This window comes from Sparus aurata, chromosome 7 (assembly GCF_900880675.1).
Source record: "Sparus aurata chromosome 7, fSpaAur1.1, whole genome shotgun sequence".
NCBI classification, from domain to species: domain Eukaryota; kingdom Metazoa; phylum Chordata; class Actinopteri; order Spariformes; family Sparidae; genus Sparus; species Sparus aurata.
The window spans coordinates 25725050-25744609 of record NC_044193.1 but is presented as its reverse complement, the minus strand read 5'-3'; the positions used below and the strand labels follow the sequence as shown (position 1 = coordinate 25744609).

General features: G+C 41.0%; 1 protein-coding gene and 1 long non-coding RNA gene across 12 annotated transcripts; one reads left to right on the top strand and one right to left on the bottom strand.

Annotated features, from left to right (window-relative positions):
* Positions 1 to 3361: 3361 nt before the first annotated feature.
* On the bottom strand, positions 3362 to 4672 carry LOC115585167 (uncharacterized). Its single transcript, XR_003984670.1, has 3 exons — positions 4488 to 4672; positions 4182 to 4332; positions 3362 to 3810 (listed from the first exon to the last, which is right to left on the bottom strand). It is a non-coding gene; the product is annotated as an uncharacterized LOC115585167 (long non-coding RNA).
* A 713-nt stretch (positions 4673 to 5385) lies between these two features.
* cdk11b (cyclin dependent kinase 11B) lies at positions 5386 to 19108 on the top strand. 11 transcript variants are annotated; one of them, XM_030423341.1, is made up of 20 exons: positions 5386 to 5445; positions 6375 to 6505; positions 7011 to 7150; positions 7244 to 7371; positions 7469 to 7610; positions 8132 to 8268; positions 8638 to 8763; positions 8880 to 8978; positions 9301 to 9432; positions 9505 to 9579; positions 10340 to 10557; positions 10650 to 10740; positions 10828 to 10949; positions 11045 to 11150; positions 11318 to 11439; positions 12431 to 12538; positions 12909 to 13025; positions 14142 to 14290; positions 17290 to 17479; positions 18494 to 19108. In XM_030423341.1, the coding sequence occupies exons 1-20, from the start codon at positions 5400 to 5402 to the stop codon at positions 18584 to 18586; spliced, it is 2472 nt and encodes an 823-aa protein (XP_030279201.1). In that variant the 5' UTR covers positions 5386 to 5399; the 3' UTR covers positions 18587 to 19108. The 11 variants fall into 11 exon arrangements, with proteins under 11 accessions (XP_030279201.1, XP_030279200.1, XP_030279202.1 ...); XM_030423340.1 differs by having other exon boundaries at positions 8096 to 8268; XM_030423342.1 differs by having other exon boundaries at positions 7466 to 7610.
* The last annotated feature ends 452 nt before the right edge of the window (positions 19109 to 19560 follow it).

The following is a 19560-nucleotide window of genomic DNA, read 5'->3' as shown; positions in this document are numbered from 1 at the left end:
TGGCGCTGAACTTACTGTCACAGCAGACTTATCAAGGGGTCAAAGGTCTTCGGACGCACAGTTAACAACATGAATCCTTCCTGGTTGGCAGATTAGGGATAAGGGATAGGTTTTCTGATCTGTATGTGAGTCAGGAGAGGTTGAGATTGAATCACACCCCTGTTTTGTCTAATGTCACTTTCTTTTTAATTTCTTTTCCTTTTAGAATTTCTCTTTAAAAGTTTGTCATACATCACATGCACATACGAGCAAAGCATCTGTCTGGTGAAATAACTAACCCAGACCTCAGGGTGTTGTTAAAAACATTAGAATATCAATATGTTTGCGTTGCGTTGTACGCTGAGAATTTTAAGCCAAATATGAGTATTTTTACTGAAAGCTGTCAGACACCACCTTTGATCACATATGCATGTTAAATACACTACAGTGCTGCTATCAGGATTTTTTTATATACCTATACTGAGATTGTTTTATCCATACTTGTGATCCTGATTCAAACTCAGAGATTACTATAAATCTCCATTTTATTGTTTGACTCCGGCTCAGTTTGTCTTCAGTCCTCTCAGAGGCAGTATTTCTAGAACTGGATCTTTGTCATTATTGTCATTATTTCCAAGCACTACCAGTTGATATTCTTGGCCATGTTTTTAAAAATATTTTGTGGTGGATTGTTGGCGCACAGAAAACATTTTCTCGGCTTTCCTTCCTGTTGCGATACGGCTGTTTCTGTTTGTTTGGACACATGAGGGCAGTGTGGGTTTGTCACGCCACTGCTGGTGATGTATAGTTTGAAACTCAGTACTGTAGTATGGCCTATTTATTAATACATTTGCATAAAGTACTGGACAGGGTGAGTTATAGTGTGAGCACAGATTGCACATGTTAAACTGTTAATTGTGATAATTGACATGACTGATGTAAATGTGCTTGTGTGTCCTTTCTCAGTTATCCTAATGATCCAGTGAAGTAAAGCAGACCTATAAAGTCATACAAATATGTTAAACTCATCAGTTGTCTACACTGTGTTGTAAGGGCCTATTGGAAATTAAATCTAGACTGGTTCATTACAACAAAGTGTGTATTTAGTTTTAATTGAACTTTGTAGCCTGTGACCTGATTAGACCTGTTAGCACTGCTTACACACAGAAATGTTGTTTTATTGCTACCGGAGTTCTATACTGCCTGCTTCCTCCTTATCATAATTGTGATCTCAGATAAGAGACACTTCCAAATTTAATGCTGCCGTTGTGTTTTGGTCCGGATGTTATGAGGCTGATATTGATATAAAATAGAAATGAACTCAGTGTCCCGAATGATATGCAGGTCAAGTTTTGTTATGAGGCACACTTCTTGTTGGAGCTTGAGATTTTTATGTTTTGTCACATAAATTTGCTGGATTAATGTTCCGCGTCAGTAAAAAGTACCCTAAAGTCATACTCGAGCAAAAGTTAAGAAATTGTGTTAAAATATGACTTTGGAAAAAGTGAAGGTCAACTCTAAGAAATAGAAGGCTACTTGAGTGAAATTCTTAAAGTATCTTATATTAAATGTACGCATATTTATAAACAATAATAAATCAATTAAAAAAGGATTCCAATGTGCACCCTACCCGAGTACACGTGAACTGTGCTCGGGACCACCTTTTCAAGGAGACCCGGGTACAATTTGGGTACACTTGAAAAGGGGTATGGTACACTTGTGTTCACACAAATCAAATGACCCGGCTGTGGTGTCAAGTGAACTTGGATCTTGGCCCAAGTCCGTCATGTGAAAGCACCGTCCGCTTACGAGATATCTGGTGTGCATAGCCGACATTCTGTCCTGATGGTTGAACCTACCGGGGCACCAAAAACACTTGGATCCATAAGGGCTTCAAAAGTCTATTACGTGACAACAGTGATAACAATAACTGTATTAATGCAACATATATATATTTTTTACCTTACATGTGCACTATGTAGTTTGTGGGATACATTTTAATCAGGAAAGAAAGATCTACATTGACTGATTTTTTGTTGTTGTTGTTGTCCACCCAGACAAAATAAACAAACTGTCCTTGGTTTCATGATTGAAAAAGCTGGATAAACAAACGATGAACATTAAAGGGAACCACAATTTCTACTGTTTTACCTTGTTTATATGTGGCGGACCCTGCCACCTTTCTAGCTTCAACCAGCTTTCTGGGGATCCTATTTTCCTCTGAGAACAGCTTGCTTATTTCAGTTATGGACAAAATAAATATTTCTGAGTTTTTATTATGACGTCATTAATACTGTACATTTTGGAATTCAGAATTTGAATTTCAGCCCCAAGATGTTGCAGTGTCCCTTTAAAATAACAGCTTCCAAGTCATGTTTGCGGTACAGTGTGTTGCATCAGGGTGAGTGGTGTCTCTGTCTCAGACACTGTGTACCCTCAGTGAGAGGGCAGGATCACAGCGTTTCATACATGTTTACGTCAACATACAAGTTTTCAACACGTGACATTATTATGACGTAATGAGTTTTGATTGTTGTTAGCACTTACAGTACATCTGACACATTGTTACAGACCTGGGATTTGTATTGGTGACAGTGGTGTTTCACAGACCATACAAAATGCAGTTTTCTGTATAATATTGCTTAAAATGTTCTTTGACGCCGATGAAGGCTGCAAGCCAAACGACAAGCTGTTAAAGGTGACTTGAAATTAAAACCCCAAACCCTCAGGTCTGCTGTCTGCACCTTTCCTTTCCTGCACTGAACATCCAGTCACATGTGGCCACAGTGCGAGTGGCAGATGACATTTCCTCAGTGGTGTATATTTCAGGGCTGTGATAAACAGAAACATCTCTGTGGTCCACATCTGGACCAGGCCTGCCACATGAAAAGGGGATGAAATGCATCAGACAAAACACAGTGTGAGGAATTAAGCGGTCGGTTCATTTGAAATGCAGAAGTGAGTTTTCGTTGCAGGGCTGTGTGAAGCTCTCAGCTCAGGCTTAGATCTCATGTTGATAAAGTCTAGGTTAGTGTTTTGAAGAAATCACGCCGTCATCCATCATCTCCCATGTCGCTGCCAAATCAGCCCACCCTGCGTGGATCCTGACGTGGTCAGAAACCCCCCCGGGTTTGTCTGAACCAAGACAAACTGACAGCCTTCAGAAACATCCCTCTGTCACCTGTCAGTGAGTCATCATGAGGCGTCTCTGCCAGCCTGAAACATGCTGCTGCTGTTTCTTTTTCACAGGAAGCAGCCAGCCCAGACCAAAATGTAAAACATCCAATAACCAAGTAAAGAGTGTGTTTCATGTGTTGATTACAGTATAGGGTCAATAATAATACTGTGATAGTGGATACACAGTAAATGATGCGCATTGATGCATGGTTGCAACACTGCAGCTTTATTAAGACATCAGAATTTGCGAACTTTTACACACATATACGTCATATATACAAACGTATACATACATGTATATATGAAAGCATGATGTGGAGACACACTCTCAAATCCCCAAAGGGAAGACTTTACATGTGGGTCCTGCTACGTTATATACGTACGTTAAATTCATGTCACACAGAATGGCGAGGCCTCTGTCTTTCACTTCAATATAAAACACGCCACATTATCAGCACGCTCCAAACATTTCAACCCTGTGGTTTATTCAGAATCTCAGACTGCTCTTCTCTGTCAGCAGGGCTCCATCATGAGCACTTATGGACGTAGTATCCCGTCACGTATCCGATGATGTACATGGACACCAGTGCAGCCATAGCTCCAACTGACTTCACTACATTCCCAGTGGTGCCGACACACAGCCTGTTGTAGATCCTGTGAATGGAGCAGAAATAGAGGCGGGGTCCGGTCAGACAGCATGTGGTTGATCATTTCGACACTATTTCACGACCTGGTGCCACCACGTTTTATTTTGACTATAGAAGCCTACCGTCGCTTTAGCATTCAACTGATCGGGTTTAGAAGCAAGTTTCAGATATTGTGACGTGAAATCAACCTTTTTTTCAACCCCACTGAACCCACTGAATCAGTCTTATCCATGTATGTTCCAGTGTGTTGTTTTACCTCACCCACATCTCTCCTACAACTCTGTATTTTCCTCTCAGTACCTTCTGAAAATGTTCAATAATATGAAGACTTTATATTTGATCCTTGCATCTTGTTTTTCAGCTGTCAGTTTGCCTCACCTCGTCATTGTAGACTGTGATCCCTCAACGTTCATGTTGATGTTGTCCTCGTTCCAGCGATCATATTGCACGCTGCTGGTACCGTCCGGTTCCATTTGGGAAGTCACTCTTCTCTTCAGAGGTCTATCTTCTGACTGGAGGCCTTAATAATCTGTATGTAATGCACTTTAAATATTACTAAATGTGTTTCACGTAATCATGATAAGAAGAATAATAGTTTTGAATCAGCCCAGGAGCAAAATCCGACCACTTGACTAAAATAATCAGATTCCTAAGCATTGATTTGATTATTCAAGGTGTGCTCACCCGTATGTGTGTCAAACAGTCAACAGCCTTCGTAGAAAGCTCTGCTCTCCAGCTCTTTTAAAGGCACGACTAAGACTGAGAGAATCATGCCACCTTCTTGATACGAGACCCAGGCCAAAGTTCATGTGTTCAGTGAAGTCATCCTGTCATAAATCCACTGGCTGGACTCCTGCTTTTGTGTTTATATGAGTCGTTCTCAGTGATAAAGGGCAATTTAAATTCTGAGGTTTTTTCGTCTTTGGTTACATCACATCCTGCGCAAATAGCTGACTGCAAAGCAAAGAGCTTAGTGTTGTAGATTTTCACAACACTTCCTCCCGTGCATGAAAATGTGACATGGTTTAACAGCAGTAGTATCACTCTGTTGTTTCAAAGAGTTGATCAGAGGTTTGACATGTTGCGTCACAGCTCGTACTGGAATGACAGCACCCTCTGCAGTTTTGAATGAGAAGAAATCCAGGAATCTCAGCTACTCTCTCATGTTATTATCCTAAATATACTAATCTATCAATACAGTGATGATTTACTGGACCTTCTTATGTCATATGAAGTACCGGTGAAGCAGAAAAACTTACGGTTTCCTTGTGATTTCTGTATGTTTGAACACATTACATTTGCACATTGGAAAGAGTAAATGCACCTTAGCACAATTTTAGTTTAACTAAATTTTAGCAATCGTAAGAAATGCTGCTCTGTTCTCACTCTGCAGGGCCCACATATGTTATGCTATATTATCTGATGTTATCTGATATTCCATGCTATTCCATTTTATTCTTTGTATAATATAATATAATATAATATAATATAATATAATATAATATAATATAATATAATATTTTTGAATTAAATTATATTATATTGTATTATAGGAAGTTATTGTTTCACACCGGAAGTTTTACGGACGTTACTAACATGTCGACACTTCCTGTGTGCCAAAATACCGCTGCGCATACTTCAGGTTTGTGTGACCATTTCACCTGCACCGCGGTTATTTTCATTATTTACTTGATGTACGCCTCTAAATACAAACACGGACATGTTTATGTGCGCTCTAGTCCACAGCTCTAGCGGCTGTGCTATCGATTAATTTTTAAATCATCTAGTTCACCGCAGAAGTTGTTTAGCAGCGCTGGACCATGCTAGTTTACCTAGCTAGCGTTAGCTAGCTAATGTGTTAGCATCCGTCGCTTATCGCACAACATTGCGCGTTTGTCGTTTAAAGTAACGAAACTCCTCTACAATTATACTCGATATACTGCTGCTGTATGCTGCTCACATACAATGTCATCCTTTGTTTATTTAGAATCAAATGTAACATGAGCTGGCTATCGGCGGGCTAATAGCTAATGTTACAACCTGTTACGGCTGTAATACGCCGTATGATAAACATACGACATGTTATGAACAGTTGAACTTTAATATGTAAAAGGCAGATAATGGGACGCTTCACTCAGAAGAATTCAAATAGAGTCTACCCCTCAATTATGTGCTGTTACATATCAATTAGCCGACAACGTTTGGAGAGCTGCCTGCTGGAGTGTGTATATGTCAAACTGCGAGCGAAAATCTATCAAAAGGTGTTAGTTATGTTGCAGATACTAGATACCAAGTTTATAGCAAAGCCTTAAAACCTTAATAAATTCTGTCCTGACCTGAGAAGTAAATTGGAGGTTCTGCAGCCAACTCTGAAAGAGACTAAAAGAAGATCTTAACTAATAATATTGACCAGTGGTGTTATTTTGACAACTTCAGTGAAAGATAAATGGGAGACTGTAATAATGCTTCATTTTGTTCTGTATAATCAAAGTGAACATTTTGAAGATTCAAATGAAGATGAACTAATATGACATGTAATGAACTCATGTTGTATGTGTTTGTGTGGAGCAGGCAGTGGAGACTGGACGCTGATGGGGGACGAAAAGGAGACCTGGAAAGTAAAAACTCTTGACGAAATCCTGCAGGAGAAGAAACGTAGAAGAGAATTAGAAGAGAGAACAGACCCCAAGCGCCAGAAAAATGTAAGTATGACAGACTCATTAGAAGAATCGTATGATAATTAAAAACAATTCCTAATCACTCTCATTGTCTGTTAGTGTTATTCGTTATTCAATTGTTATATTCAAACTCATCATGATATGTTAAAAAATAAAGAGAAGAAATGGCACATTCTATAATTAATATATGCGTGAGTGCATGACTTTATTCCTAGAAATCTTATCATTGTAACATTGGCAAAAAGTATTGTTCTATTCTCATTTTCATCATTATTTTATGCTTTGATATAAGAATTTAGTGTGCCGTTTTCTGTCAGAAGCTTTTGCACCAAAACAAGCACAAAGCATGTATTTTTTTTAAATAATGAATTTCTGTTTCAAAAGTGTGTTCAAATTTTGACATTCAGCAGCGGGAGCAACATTTCACATATGGTATTTGCACTAACTCTTTTATTCCCCATTGAGAACTTTTTAATATTTTTCCCTCTCTTGATTCAACCTTGTTTTCTGCCCGCCTTGTCTTTCACAGTTCAGCCAGGGCCTTGTTCCACAGGCGGATGATCGGGAAGCCAAACGAGACACTCCGGAGGAAGGCGAACTACGGGATCAAAGGATGGAAATAACAATTCGTAATTCCCCATACACAAGGGAGGATTCAACGGAGGACAGGTAGCTGTAACTGTAGGAAGCAAACATGACTGAAGTTGACTGAAAATGTTTTGCAGCACAGTGGCTCAAAATGTTTTCTTTGCATTTATTCAGGGGGGAGGAAGATGAATCACTAGCAATCAAGCCTCCACAGCAAATAGCAAGAAAAGACAAATCTCACCACAGAAAGGAGGAGAAGAGAAAAGATAAACGACGCCATCGCAGTCACTCTGCCGAAGGAGGTGTGTTTTACAGCTGAACACAACATATTTGGTTAATTTATTTTTTTATTTGAAAAAAAAATCTGCTTCCACTCATGATTTTTCACTTCTTCAGCAGGGAAACATGCTCGACCCAAAGACAAAGAAAAAGAGCGGGAAAGCGAGCGCAGGAAGCGTCAGTGGGAAGAAGACAAAGCCAGGCGAGACTGGGAGAGGCAGAAACGAAGGGAACAGGCCAGAGCTCATTCACGCAGAGAGAGGTGAGCATCAGCTCTGGGAAAGTATCATCTGTTAGATTAGCAGGCATTAAGTCAGGCACAGAAATAGTCATTCTTTTGATTACCACTTAAATGAACTAGTACCCATGTTTTTGAATGTCAACATATGTTTTGATGAACTGAGTGTCATTTCAATTATTTTCTTGCCAGGATGTTAAAGTCTTTGAGCAACAAGAAACCAATCTACATTTATTTCCTTTCTTTTTTTCTCAAAACTATAGCTAAGCTATTACAGCATCTGTTAGTTACACAAAACATTGTTAAAAATGACCATAGTTAAGTCATGTACATACTGCAGTGCAAACCCATGTGGGGCAGATTCATAATGTGTTGTCATTGAGTACACCTGTGAAGTTAGAATAGAAATTCTGTGATTCATAAACTAACCTGTCTGTTTGAATAAGCTTTAACAACCCAAAGAAAACATAACCAAAATGACAAGATTGGCCTTTTGGTTGTCTGGACAGACCTCGATTGGATGATCCTGGGTTTTTTGACCACAGGGACCGGCTAGAACAACTTGAGCGCCAGCGCGAAAGGGACCGTAAGTTGCGTGAACAGCAAAAAGAGCAACGAGAGTTGAAGGATCGAGAGAGGCGCGCTGATGAGCGACGCAAAGAGCGAGATGCTCGGCGAGATGGTCAGTGAACCTCCTGCTGGCTACAGGCATATTTTTCTCTTTAGATAGAGCCAGGCTAGCTTTTCGCCTCTGCCTTCAGTCTCTATGCTAAGCTCTGCTTAACTTGTATTAATTCCAGCTCAGTGGCAGTCATACAGCTGTAAAATGGATTGCAGATACCTTCATTTTACTCTCAAGTATATAAAATGTTTGAAAAAAATAAAATAAATAAATAAATATAAATATATATATAGTATTTCCTGAAGCCCAAGCAATACCAAGCATTTAGAGTCTCTGTCCTTTCACCAATAATAAGTGTTGTGTTTTTAAAGCCTGTGAAGTGTGATGCTAAACCTGCAGCATGCATTAATAAGGCTTTCCTGTCTACAGTGCCGTCTCACCACCGGATGCTACCTGATGAGTATGATGACAAACCAAAACAAAGTCACCGCAGCCGAAGTCCCACCCATGTTTCCCGAGACAGATCTGAACACAGTGAACCACGGAAAAGTGCAAGTGAGTCTGCCATTATTTAACAGCCTTTAATAAAATCTCTTATCTTCTTATAATATGTTTATGCTTAACTGTATCCTGTGTGATAAGGTCATACTGCATCATCATTTTGTGTGTAGCTTCGAAGGAGGAGAAGCCAGAGGGCAAAGACCTGCTCGCAGACCTCCAGGACATCAGTGACAGCGAAAGGAAGACCAGCACAGCAGAATCGTCCATAGGTAATGGAAGTTATAAACTGATTATGACCAGTAAACAACAAAGGTGTACTACACAGGCTGTCCATTTCCTTTATCACTGTTAATGGATAAACATGGTTTTAATTGGTTGGACTTCACTCCAGATTATAATCAGGAAATCTGGATGAGGATAATCATTCGTTTGTTAAAGTTATAGCTTTGAACTTTACAAGAAGAGATAAGTGGATCAGAAGCACTCCAGGAGTGAACCGGTGCAAACACAAAACCACCAATGCAAAACTAAGTGGCAGTTTCAGTATTACATTTGAATAAAAAATTCCTATATCTTACTCACCCTGTCTAGTGTCAGGATCGGGCTCAGACGAAGAGGAGGATGATGACGATGACGAAGAGGATTCCAGTAGCCAGACTGAGGGTGAAGAAGAGGGGGAGGAAGAGTCTGGCTCAGGCTCAGGAAGGTCTGAGCAGAGTGCAGGTAAAAGTGTCATTTCATCGTGTCATGTTACACAACCTGACGGGTTTAACACTGCGGCCTACTCCATTTCAGAGGACGTGAGTGAGGACGAGCAGTCAGACGATGACTTTGAAGACGAGAGGGAAAATGGAAATCACATACCTGCAGGTGGGTGGACAGGTGTGATGTTTTACTGAAAGTATTTGTGTTTATTTCTAATCTGAGAGGAAGATATTCTCATGATCCAAATGTCCTCCGGTTGGACTAAATTGTAGTTATTTGAGTTCAGTTTTGTTAAACATTTTATATGTAAACAGTTTTTGATCTGGAAATCATTTTAGATGGAAGAGGTACGTGGCCAGTAGAGAAAGTGCATAAATCACATCTGGGTCAGTAAAAGCTATGTCTGCTGAACATTTGGGAGTTTTATTTCCTTACTCTTCTGTTGAAGGTTAATAAAATGCATTGCCAGGACTCGTCTCTGCAGGATTCGTAAAGGCACAATCTGTGAACCAAATGCAAACAAAGAGGTAGCCTGCCAACAAGAGATAAAAACACAGACCTGCAATCTGATGTCAGTTATACAGGCACTAACACCAGACAAGAACTAAAAATTGAGCATCAAACAGGTACTCCTCGATGTTGTATTTCACCTTCATACAGTTAGGGGGGACTAACAGGAGGCTTTACGTTAGCCAATGTTATGAGTTGACTGAATTACCGTCAGTTAACACAGTAAATATCTAATGAAACAAATGGCATCATAAAAACAACAATAGTGAACTGTGTGGTAATACAAACATGGTCCTTAAGAAGACCACAAATGAAAATGTGTCAGTCTGGTATTAAAGTTAATCTCATGTGTAGCATTTCTAGCAGCTCAAATGTACTCACCAACCCTTCACTGCCTTTACCTGTTGCCTCACAGTGCCCGAGTCCCGCTTCGATCATGACTCTGAGGAGAGCGGTGAGGACATGGAGGAAGAGGAGGAGGAGGATGAAGAAGCAGGAGACGGTGACCCCACGCCTCAGTCTCAAACTCACTCTCGCTCCCCCACCCCCGAAGAGAACTACATCCCAGACTCCCCCCCGATTTCACCGGTTGAGCTGAAGAAAGAGCTGCCCAAATATCTGCCTGCTTTACAGGTCGGTGCCAACACATGTCATCCAGCCAAACCACACATTATTTATGGATTTGTACTCGTCTAACGCATGTTTGACTGCGTGTTGTTTTTCAGGGTTGTCGCAGTGTTGAGGAGTTTCAGTGTTTGAACCGAATAGAGGAGGGAACCTACGGTGTGGTGTACAGAGCCAAGGACAAAAAGACAGGTATAAAAATTAACATGTAGGTCCATTTTCTTTTGTTTTCACTTTGAGTTAGTTGGTGAAATAATGATAATGGTCTCCTGTTTGCAGATGAAATTGTGGCCTTGAAAAGGTTGAAGATGGAGAAGGAGAAAGAGGGTTTCCCCATCACGTCTTTAAGAGAAATCAACACGATCCTGAAAGCTCAGCACCCAAACATCGTCACCGTCAGGGTGAGAGGTCTTTGCTTATTTAACACGTTTATTGGCACTTGTGTATCCTTAAGTGTCCCTTCTAAATGTAACCCTACCTTTTTCACCTGTTTTAGGAAATCGTTGTTGGAAGTAATATGGACAAGATCTATATTGTGATGAACTATGTAGAACATGACCTGAAGAGTCTGATGGAGACCATGAAGCAGCCTTTCCTGCCAGGTAACATCAGAAATTGTTTGGCTCTGGTCCTTTTGAATGGGATAAAATGGTGTTTTGTCTTTAGTAAATTGTATGTGTATATATATATATATATTTTTTTTTAATATTGGTATTGCATCAAATGTCTGTCCTTCACCTCACAAACAGCATGACGTTTGTTCCTTCAGGTGAAGTAAAGACTCTGATGATTCAGCTGCTCCGAGGTGTCCGACACCTCCACGACAACTGGATCCTGCATCGTGATCTGAAGACGTCCAATCTGCTGCTGAGCCACAAGGGTATCCTCAAGGTACGGTTGAACTGTGGATCGCCCTCAGGCCCTTCAAACTGACGGGGCTATGGTACTTGGTTGTTACCTCAGGGTGCTCAACAAGTACAGAGTTGTATTCCACCAAAGTTGAATAATTATAATAATGTCTGTGTAGAGAATGACGTAGGTTTAGCATTCACTTTCTTTTGAATTTACTTAGACATCAGTGGCAGACGTCTGTATGGTTCTTGGGGACGAGTTGCACAGCTTGATACTCACATGTGCAGCTTTTGATTAAAATTCTGCAATAGCGTTATTTTATGAAAAGTTAGTACCAGAAAATGGGTCTTTGTGATTGAGATGAGAGTAATTTATGTATGAGAAAGTTCCTGAATTTCTCCTAACTCATGTTCAGCATGAGCATGCTCAGTCCAGCAGTGTCCCATTCACCTTAAACACAAATCAGAACCATACGTTTTACCTGTGGTCTGGAAGGTCAAGCAAATCGATATAGGGAGTTATAATGTTGGTTAAACATTACCTCCAAAAAAAGGTATAGCGAAAGGAAAAAAACCCTTAAATGGTTAAAGTGATATTTCTCGTGTCAACAATCAACAGATAGCTTGGTAGAGCTCAGAAACTCTAAAAAGTGTTTCCTTTAATCTGTCTTTTGATGATGGACAATTTTCTCCAAGGCTAGTACAGCACAGTTGAACAAACAACACATGATTACTAAAAGTCAATTAGAGCATGAACTTCTGGCTAAATGAACGTCACAGAGAGTCCATGTGTAAATAAACCGAGTTTTCACTGACATTTGTCTGTTGAACTTCATGTAAGCTGACTATAGAAAATATGAATCACACTGCATCTTGTAACCCAGCGTGTATGGTCATTTAAATCCATATGATAGGTCAGAGGATCATGAAATAACTACCTGTAGAGGAATGATATTAATGCTGAAGCATTGTTCTTTTACCCAACATGAAATGTGGTGGTGTTCATGTGTGCCAACTGTCTGTCTTTGTAGATTGGTGACTTTGGTTTGGCCCGAGAGTACGGTTCCCCCCTGAAGCCCTACACCCCTGTAGTTGTGACCCTGTGGTACCGGTCACCAGAGCTGCTGCTTGGAGCTAAGGTGAGAATTAAAGTTCACACTACTGCCACACTTCACAGGAACCAGATGAGAAACGCCCAAACAATAGCTAAAACTACACATAATGAGGTGATTTTTTTTCATAGATTTGGTTACATCATTTTGATTGATTGGTTTACCTGAAAGACATTTTTCCAACATCTGTGATGTATTTGGTTTATACGATACCAAATACCACTGAAACACCATTTGAGTTTTACAGTGTATGATTTACACAGCCAGACGGCAGAGGTCCAGCAGCCCATCAGAGCACATCCACTTTCACACACAACTTCAGCGTAGAAGCGTGCCAGGCCGACCGTCTACTTTCTGTTTCTGCGGACTGCCACGGTGTTTGTTCTTCTCTCTGCAGGAGTACTCCACAGCTGTGGACATGTGGTCGGTGGGCTGCATATTTGGCGAGCTCCTCACCCAGAAACCTCTCTTCCCTGGAAAATCTGAAATTGACCAAATTAACAAGATTTTCAAGGTAAATACCCCCATTTATAACATGATGTAAACCCTCACCGTAAAGGGTAAAACTCTTCTGTTTACAGCCTGTAAATCTATAGTGTGTCGACTGTCAGAGTAGGTCAGCATGGAGTTCTGCAGTGCACCACAGGGAGGAGCTGTTGGTAGATGTTACCCCAGCTGATGAAGTTATTATGAAACTTGGATGCTCACCATATCTAGTTTTTCCATGATATGTTGGGGAAGCAGTGATGAGCCATGCTGTGATCAGCCACAGCAAGGGAAAGGTGTTTACCTTGATGACATGTTGCAGGTGTGTAGTACAAGTGTGAGCCTCTTGCCTCCAGCCCTTTTCAGCTCACTGTGGCTGTTAATGCTACTTGCAATATTTAAAAACCATCAACTGACCAAATAGTGCAGAATATGTCCATGCTTGGTCTATAAGAACTGTTTTTAATTTGTTTCTTAAGCGGACCTTAAGTCACAGCTAATGAAGCTCTGCTTATAAACAAAAACAATTTGCAAGCAGTAAACTGAGGCTAATATCTACAAACAGGAACTCAGGAGTAAAATTAACTCAGATCCTCAGATATTCAGGTGCAGCCTGAATTCCAAAACACATGATTGGAGTCAGGTTTTAGTTATGTTTTACACAGCATCACAACTTTTTGGGAATGGCAATTTCAGAGGCCACAAGTCTTGGAAAAGAGGCTTTTAAAAACAGACTTTCAGCTGTTGAGTGGACTAAAGGGAGGAGACCATCATGGGTTGGCCTTGGTCAGCTGTGCCGCTAAGTAGGACCACCGCAACTATCCCTTACATGTCATCATCATGGCTTGACACAGCGTGGCTAAAGCAAACCAACCAGACCCGTGGAAAAACTCTTAATAGTAGGCTGAACGCTTTTCAGTAGATGATCTCCATAAAGCATGACAGCCTTGTGGACTGATGTCATTTGGGCCTCCCAAGTCACCCCAAGTCTTTACCAGTGATATATTAAAGTATTGAAATGTACTTAGGTCTGGTTTATGTCTGTTTTTGATGAATACGTTGTCCAAAGTGGGAATATCACATATCCATTTCTCCTCGCACTAACAGTATGCTTTCTGCTGACTTGTGCGTGCGCTGTCTGTAGGATCTGGGGTCACCGAGCGAGAAGATCTGGCCTGGCTACAGCGAGCTGCCCGCTGTGAAGAAGATGACTTTCACAGAGTATCCCTACAACAACCTGCGAAAGCGCTTTGGAGCACTGCTCTCAGACCAGGGGTTTGACCTCATGAACAAGTAGGATTCTTCTTTTTCACACAACGTTACACCTCATGCACGCTTCATTGCACCTTTGCTTCACTACAGCCAGGCTGACTGTGGTATTGGAACGGTTTTCTGTCTGTGTGTGACTGTAGGTGTATGTGGAGAACTGCCTGTTGACAGAACCACTGTAGCTATGAGGCACGATGAGGACATGATTACGTCCAGGAAATTACGAAGAAAAAAAACATCAGCTTGAAATAATGTCTTTCAATGGTTTTACTGTTTTTCAGCATAATTTGGGGGTAATTTGTGGAATTCTCAAAGGTTGGAAATATTGAAATAGTCTTAAAAAAAAAAATCAGTATAGACATGGAATTATTTTCCATCCAATATTGATGAAACACAGGTGAATATCAATGAAAGACAAATATTGAACACTAATAGCAGCTACAATCAGCATGACTCCTGCAGTGGAAATTGCCTTACTTGGATGAACGCATTGCTACCCTGTCAAAGTCTGCTCCTCTTTCCAGCTTTTTTTATTCACTCAGTGCATTTCTGGCAAGCCGACTTAAAACATGACAACGGTAGCGGACTGGTAATTCATCAACATGCCTCTGCAGCAGCCCCGTTCCATCTCCTTGTTCCATTTCTCACAGACACACACGCTCACCATGGTGATGCTCCACACTACAGGAAAATGTTTTAGAAAACACACATTTAGCACGGAAAACTATTTTCACACACAGCGTAATGGGGTTCATAAGTCTTTCGAGCACATTCCGACGATCCGCATTGTTTAGCAGCTGCAAAGAACAGAGACGAGCTTTTCCTCACAGATCTTCACCCACCCACAGCGCCCTTATGCCTACACCTGTAAATGACAAAACCATACGGCTGGGTTACCTCACAGCTGCAGAGGATGGTAACAGGAGGTCCACTGTGATGCCACAGGGATCACGGTTCAGTGGAAGTTTGGCGCCTGTCCAGTGCAGCTGAAACCTTCCAGCTGTCAAAAGACTCGCAAGACGTTTACCCAGGGACAGATTCAGACAGCAGGAGGTCAACACATCGAGGAAGTGCTGTTTGTAAAGCTTCAGACAGAGTGAGAGCAGCTTAGCAGAAGTTCAGAGGTAGAGTTTGGCAGGTAGACATCACATAGCTGTTTGGAATATCACACCCCCCTGTGTAGGAAAGAGTTTAAAGATCAGGGCCTTTGGTGTCCAACCTGAGGAGGGCCTTGAAGGGGCTTTGATTTCTGATTCCACAATGGGGTTGGTCGCACACACTGCTGGTTTTTTATCCTTCTAAATAACCAGTTTCCTTCATCTCGTGTCCCGGAAGTGATGGCGTCGTTTCTCCAAATATACAGATGTATTGCACATTGCCCCTTACTTTTAAATTATTTACTGCCCATAGACAATATTTTACCACACAGCTTGTTAAATTACTTTGCATTACTCTGCAACGTCACCTTAGATGCATTGTCACGTTGTTGCCAGTTAAGAATATAAAGCTAAGTCTAACAGTAATCAATACTCATTTTCAACATTACCGATATGGATACCAGCTGTGCTTTCTTGCTCATTTGCGACAGTGAGTCGACACACGCACACAGGCCCGCTATTAAGGACCAGTAACGAGGTACCCCCAACGCTTATCCAAGGTAGAGATAGATCTGTATGGATGAAGTGAAAACCAGTAGGGCTGTGGGGTCCTGAGGAGGAGGAGGAGGAGGAGGAGGAGGAGGCTCACAGGTGTAAAGAAGAGCACACATTCTTGGAATTTCAAAACAAAAATGATGATCTGAACACAAGAGGAGGATTGTCCCTTTCAGTGTGTCATAAAGCTGGTGTCAGTCTGATCCCAGTCAGCAAACCTTCTCAGGGATTCCTTCCACATAGAAGCTTGAAGGATTTGTTTAATGAAGTTTTGTCAGGCGGGTGTTAATCATTTACCACACTGACCCCGCTCATGCGTGGAGGATTCCCATCAGACACGGTTAGAAAGCCAATTATCACAATTGAGCAGCTCCCCATTATGCTGTGTTGATCCTGTCATATACAATTAGGACTCGTTGCACAAACCCACTGGCCCCTCATGTCGGGGCTGCATCTTGTGTCCAGATTGTCTGCAATGATGAGTCGATTAAAAGGTACTATTTTGATAATTGGTTAGTTGCTTCGGTCATTTTTCAAGCATTAATGTCCAAAAATTCCTACTTTGCTGCTTTTCTTTGTATTTTATGATGGTAAAGTAAGGGTTTAGGACTGATGGATGGACAAAAGAAGCAGTTTGAAGTTGTCAGTTTGGCCTCTAATATGAGCTTTTTAAAATGCATTTTGACCATTAACAATTAAGCATGAAACTAATTGTTAGATTAATCGATAATGAAGATAATCTTACGCAGCCCCACTGTCTAGATGTAGTTTAGTGAGTACAACTGATATAAAAATTTTCTCCACTAGGCCATATTTGTATATATTTTAATGGATTTTTCTTGATGGGGATTCCTACACTTCTAGATAATCAAATCAACCTCGGCTGGTTCATTCGCAGCCATCAAATGTGTATCATACAGAACCATCTTAGTCAGCACAGAAGCAGTCGATGCGATGTTCAGCTAACTTGCGTCAATCTCATCCCGGTTTGTGTCATTTTTTTGTCCGTATTCTTGTCACTTTTTTCTGGCTCCGGCAGTGAAAGATGACGCCTCAATAGTAAAACCCTCCTACAAAGCTCTGATTGGTTTTCCAACTGGAGGAACGTCCGTCAATGAGCTAAACACCAGGCCTATTTCAATAGTTGAAAAAATTGTAGAAGAGTGACCTCGGGGGTCTGGAGCCAGGTTACCTCTTACTTCTCTCAAAGTGAAAATGTAATTTTTTTAAAGCAGTACTGCGTGCACACACACACACACACACGCAGGTTTTCATATAAGGAATCAGTGTCTACACAACAATCCTCTGCTTCTTAAACAAATGTTGTGTATTTACATCTCCACATGAACTCGGTCATTTACTGTTTTCCAGATTCCTCACCTACTGCCCGAGTAAGAGGATCTTATCAGACGAGGGGCTCAAGCATGAGTACTTTCGCGAGACGCCGCTACCCATCGACCCGTCCATGTTCCCCACCTGGCCGGCCAAGAGCGAGCAGCAGAGGGTGAAGAGAGGCACCAGTCCTCGTCCACCCGAGGGAGGCCTGGGCTACAGTCACCTGGTAAGGACATTAGGCTCTACTTTCTCCATTACATACAGCTACCAGGCTTTCTGAACGCTGTCTGTGTTAAAGAGATTACAGACCTACAGGCTTCTGCTTTGTGTCTGGGTATTTCCTCCTTGTGTTTTCCATGATGAGCGCCCTTTAGTCCCTAATGTTTTCAGCAGTGATCCTAACCCACCCAGAAGCTTAAGGCAGACATTGATATATTTCGCTGAAAGTTAGTGTTGATATTTGCTGTCCTACAAACACATGACCATTTAATTCCAAATGTATAGGATGGTTTATGTCAGTTTTAATTAGAAACAGATTTCATTAGAAGCTATTCCTGTTAAGGAATTTCCCAAAGGTAACCATTCAGGGTTACGATTTCGATTCTAAATGATAAATCAATCAAAATTAGCTTCCGTTTCACTCATAGAAATCAAAAGCAAGGTCTTTGATTCCACCAGTATTTTCTTCACCCCCGTCCACTTATTTGCACCTGAATAAGAAGAAAAAGAAAAGGCTGAAACAATGTTGGGTTTAGTTTCTTTTTCAAAGATCATCTATTGATTTTTTTGGGAAGATGGTTCACTTCGGACATATTTTAGAATCCAAACTTTGTAACAAACTGAATTTCTATTTTTTGCTGTGTGTAGTTGTATTTTTAGTCTCTTACTTTTCAATTTCAATTTGCCTAACTTTAAGCCACCAGTATAAAGTCATGCTGTTGTTTGTATCTCTTCAAAGAAGAATTAGAAAATGCACTGGACAATAGTCAGGGCACAAAACCAATGATCAGTTGATCTTTACAGTCTTTCCAGATGCGAGAGAACATCAAATCTAATTTTGAATCACATTGCGTCCTTAAAATCCTTAAAAAAGTGAAATCAAATTGACGATTTGGAGAATCGTTCAACTCCTGGAAGCCAGTGTAGGATTGATCAGTTCTATAAAAAGAATGAAACAATAAACGGTGGAAACTGACTGTGGACATTAATTATGGGTTACCTGTTTCCCTAATCTCTGCAGGGCGATGACGACCTAAAGGACACAGGCTTCCACCTGACGACCAGCAACCAGGGAGCGTCTGCAGTCGGTCCAGGATTCAGTCTCAAATTCTGAGCCCAAAACCTGCAGGGACACCTGGCTGTCTCGTCAAGAAAGAAAGAGAGCAAAAGTTCTGGGACCGGTTGTTCTTTTGGAAATGGACAGTGTCGCTGGTTTACAACTGTAAACCCGATCAATATGTGATCATTACAACTGTTACCAAATAGTCAGGACTGTCTCACAGCAAGACTGGTGGCTCAAACATGTTGAACTTCTAGAATCTCTTCTTCTCTTTATTTTCAAGCCATTTCACCATTTAAATGTGGCCATATAAGCTTTTAAAGAGGAGACAACCATACATCTGTTAGGAGTTTAGCTCTCACGTTTGACATTTGTTTTATTTTCCCTTTTATATTTCATGAGAGAGGACCAGATTTTATAAATGGCTGGTATTTCCTGGCTGCCTGAGCTACTGTATAATGATGCAGCACTGGCTGTGTTTCCATCCAACAATATGTTAGAGATCGACTTAGGACTGTCAGGCCACTTGATGACAGGGGGACGATGTTTTTGCTAGAAATAAAGTTTGAAACTTTGTTTTGTCTGCTGTTTTCCATATATTTATAATCTCCGTCCAAGCTATGCAAACACAACCGCACTCTGCCAGCAGAGAAAAAAATGAAAGGAAGTCGAGCCTCTAAAAAAAAAAAAAAAAAGAAATCCAGCCTTGAACCCGGCTTGGTAGTCGCTGTCCAAAAGTGATGTCATGCTTTGCACTGCACACTTTGTCTCAGTACTTTGTTCTTTCAGGGAAAAGAGGCCCAGACTTCACTCTGCCTTTGTTTTTAAACGGCACTGCGACTTCTGAATTAAACCAATAAATTCTTTGATTTTGGGCTGAAGAAAAATAAACAGTACAGTTTCATTCCCTGCAAGACCACTCGCCGCTTTTAACTGGAACGGGTGCAGAAAAAAAAAAAAAATCCCCTCGTCTTGGGACGTACAGAGCCAGCACCGAATGGAAATGTTCATTAATCAGTTTTATCTAT

Coding starts and splice junctions, on each gene's coding strand:
- cdk11b (XM_030423331.1), top strand. CDS start 5,400: ATGTCGACACTTCCTGTGTGCCAAAATACCGCTGCGCATACTTCAG. Junction 14,291..17,289: donor GGGTTTGACCTCATGAACAA/GTAGGATTCTTC, acceptor ACTGTTTTCCAG/ATTCCTCACCTACTGCCCGA. Junction 17,480..18,493: donor GCCTGGGCTACAGTCACCTG/GTAAGGACATTA, acceptor TAATCTCTGCAG/GGCGATGACGACCTAAAGGA.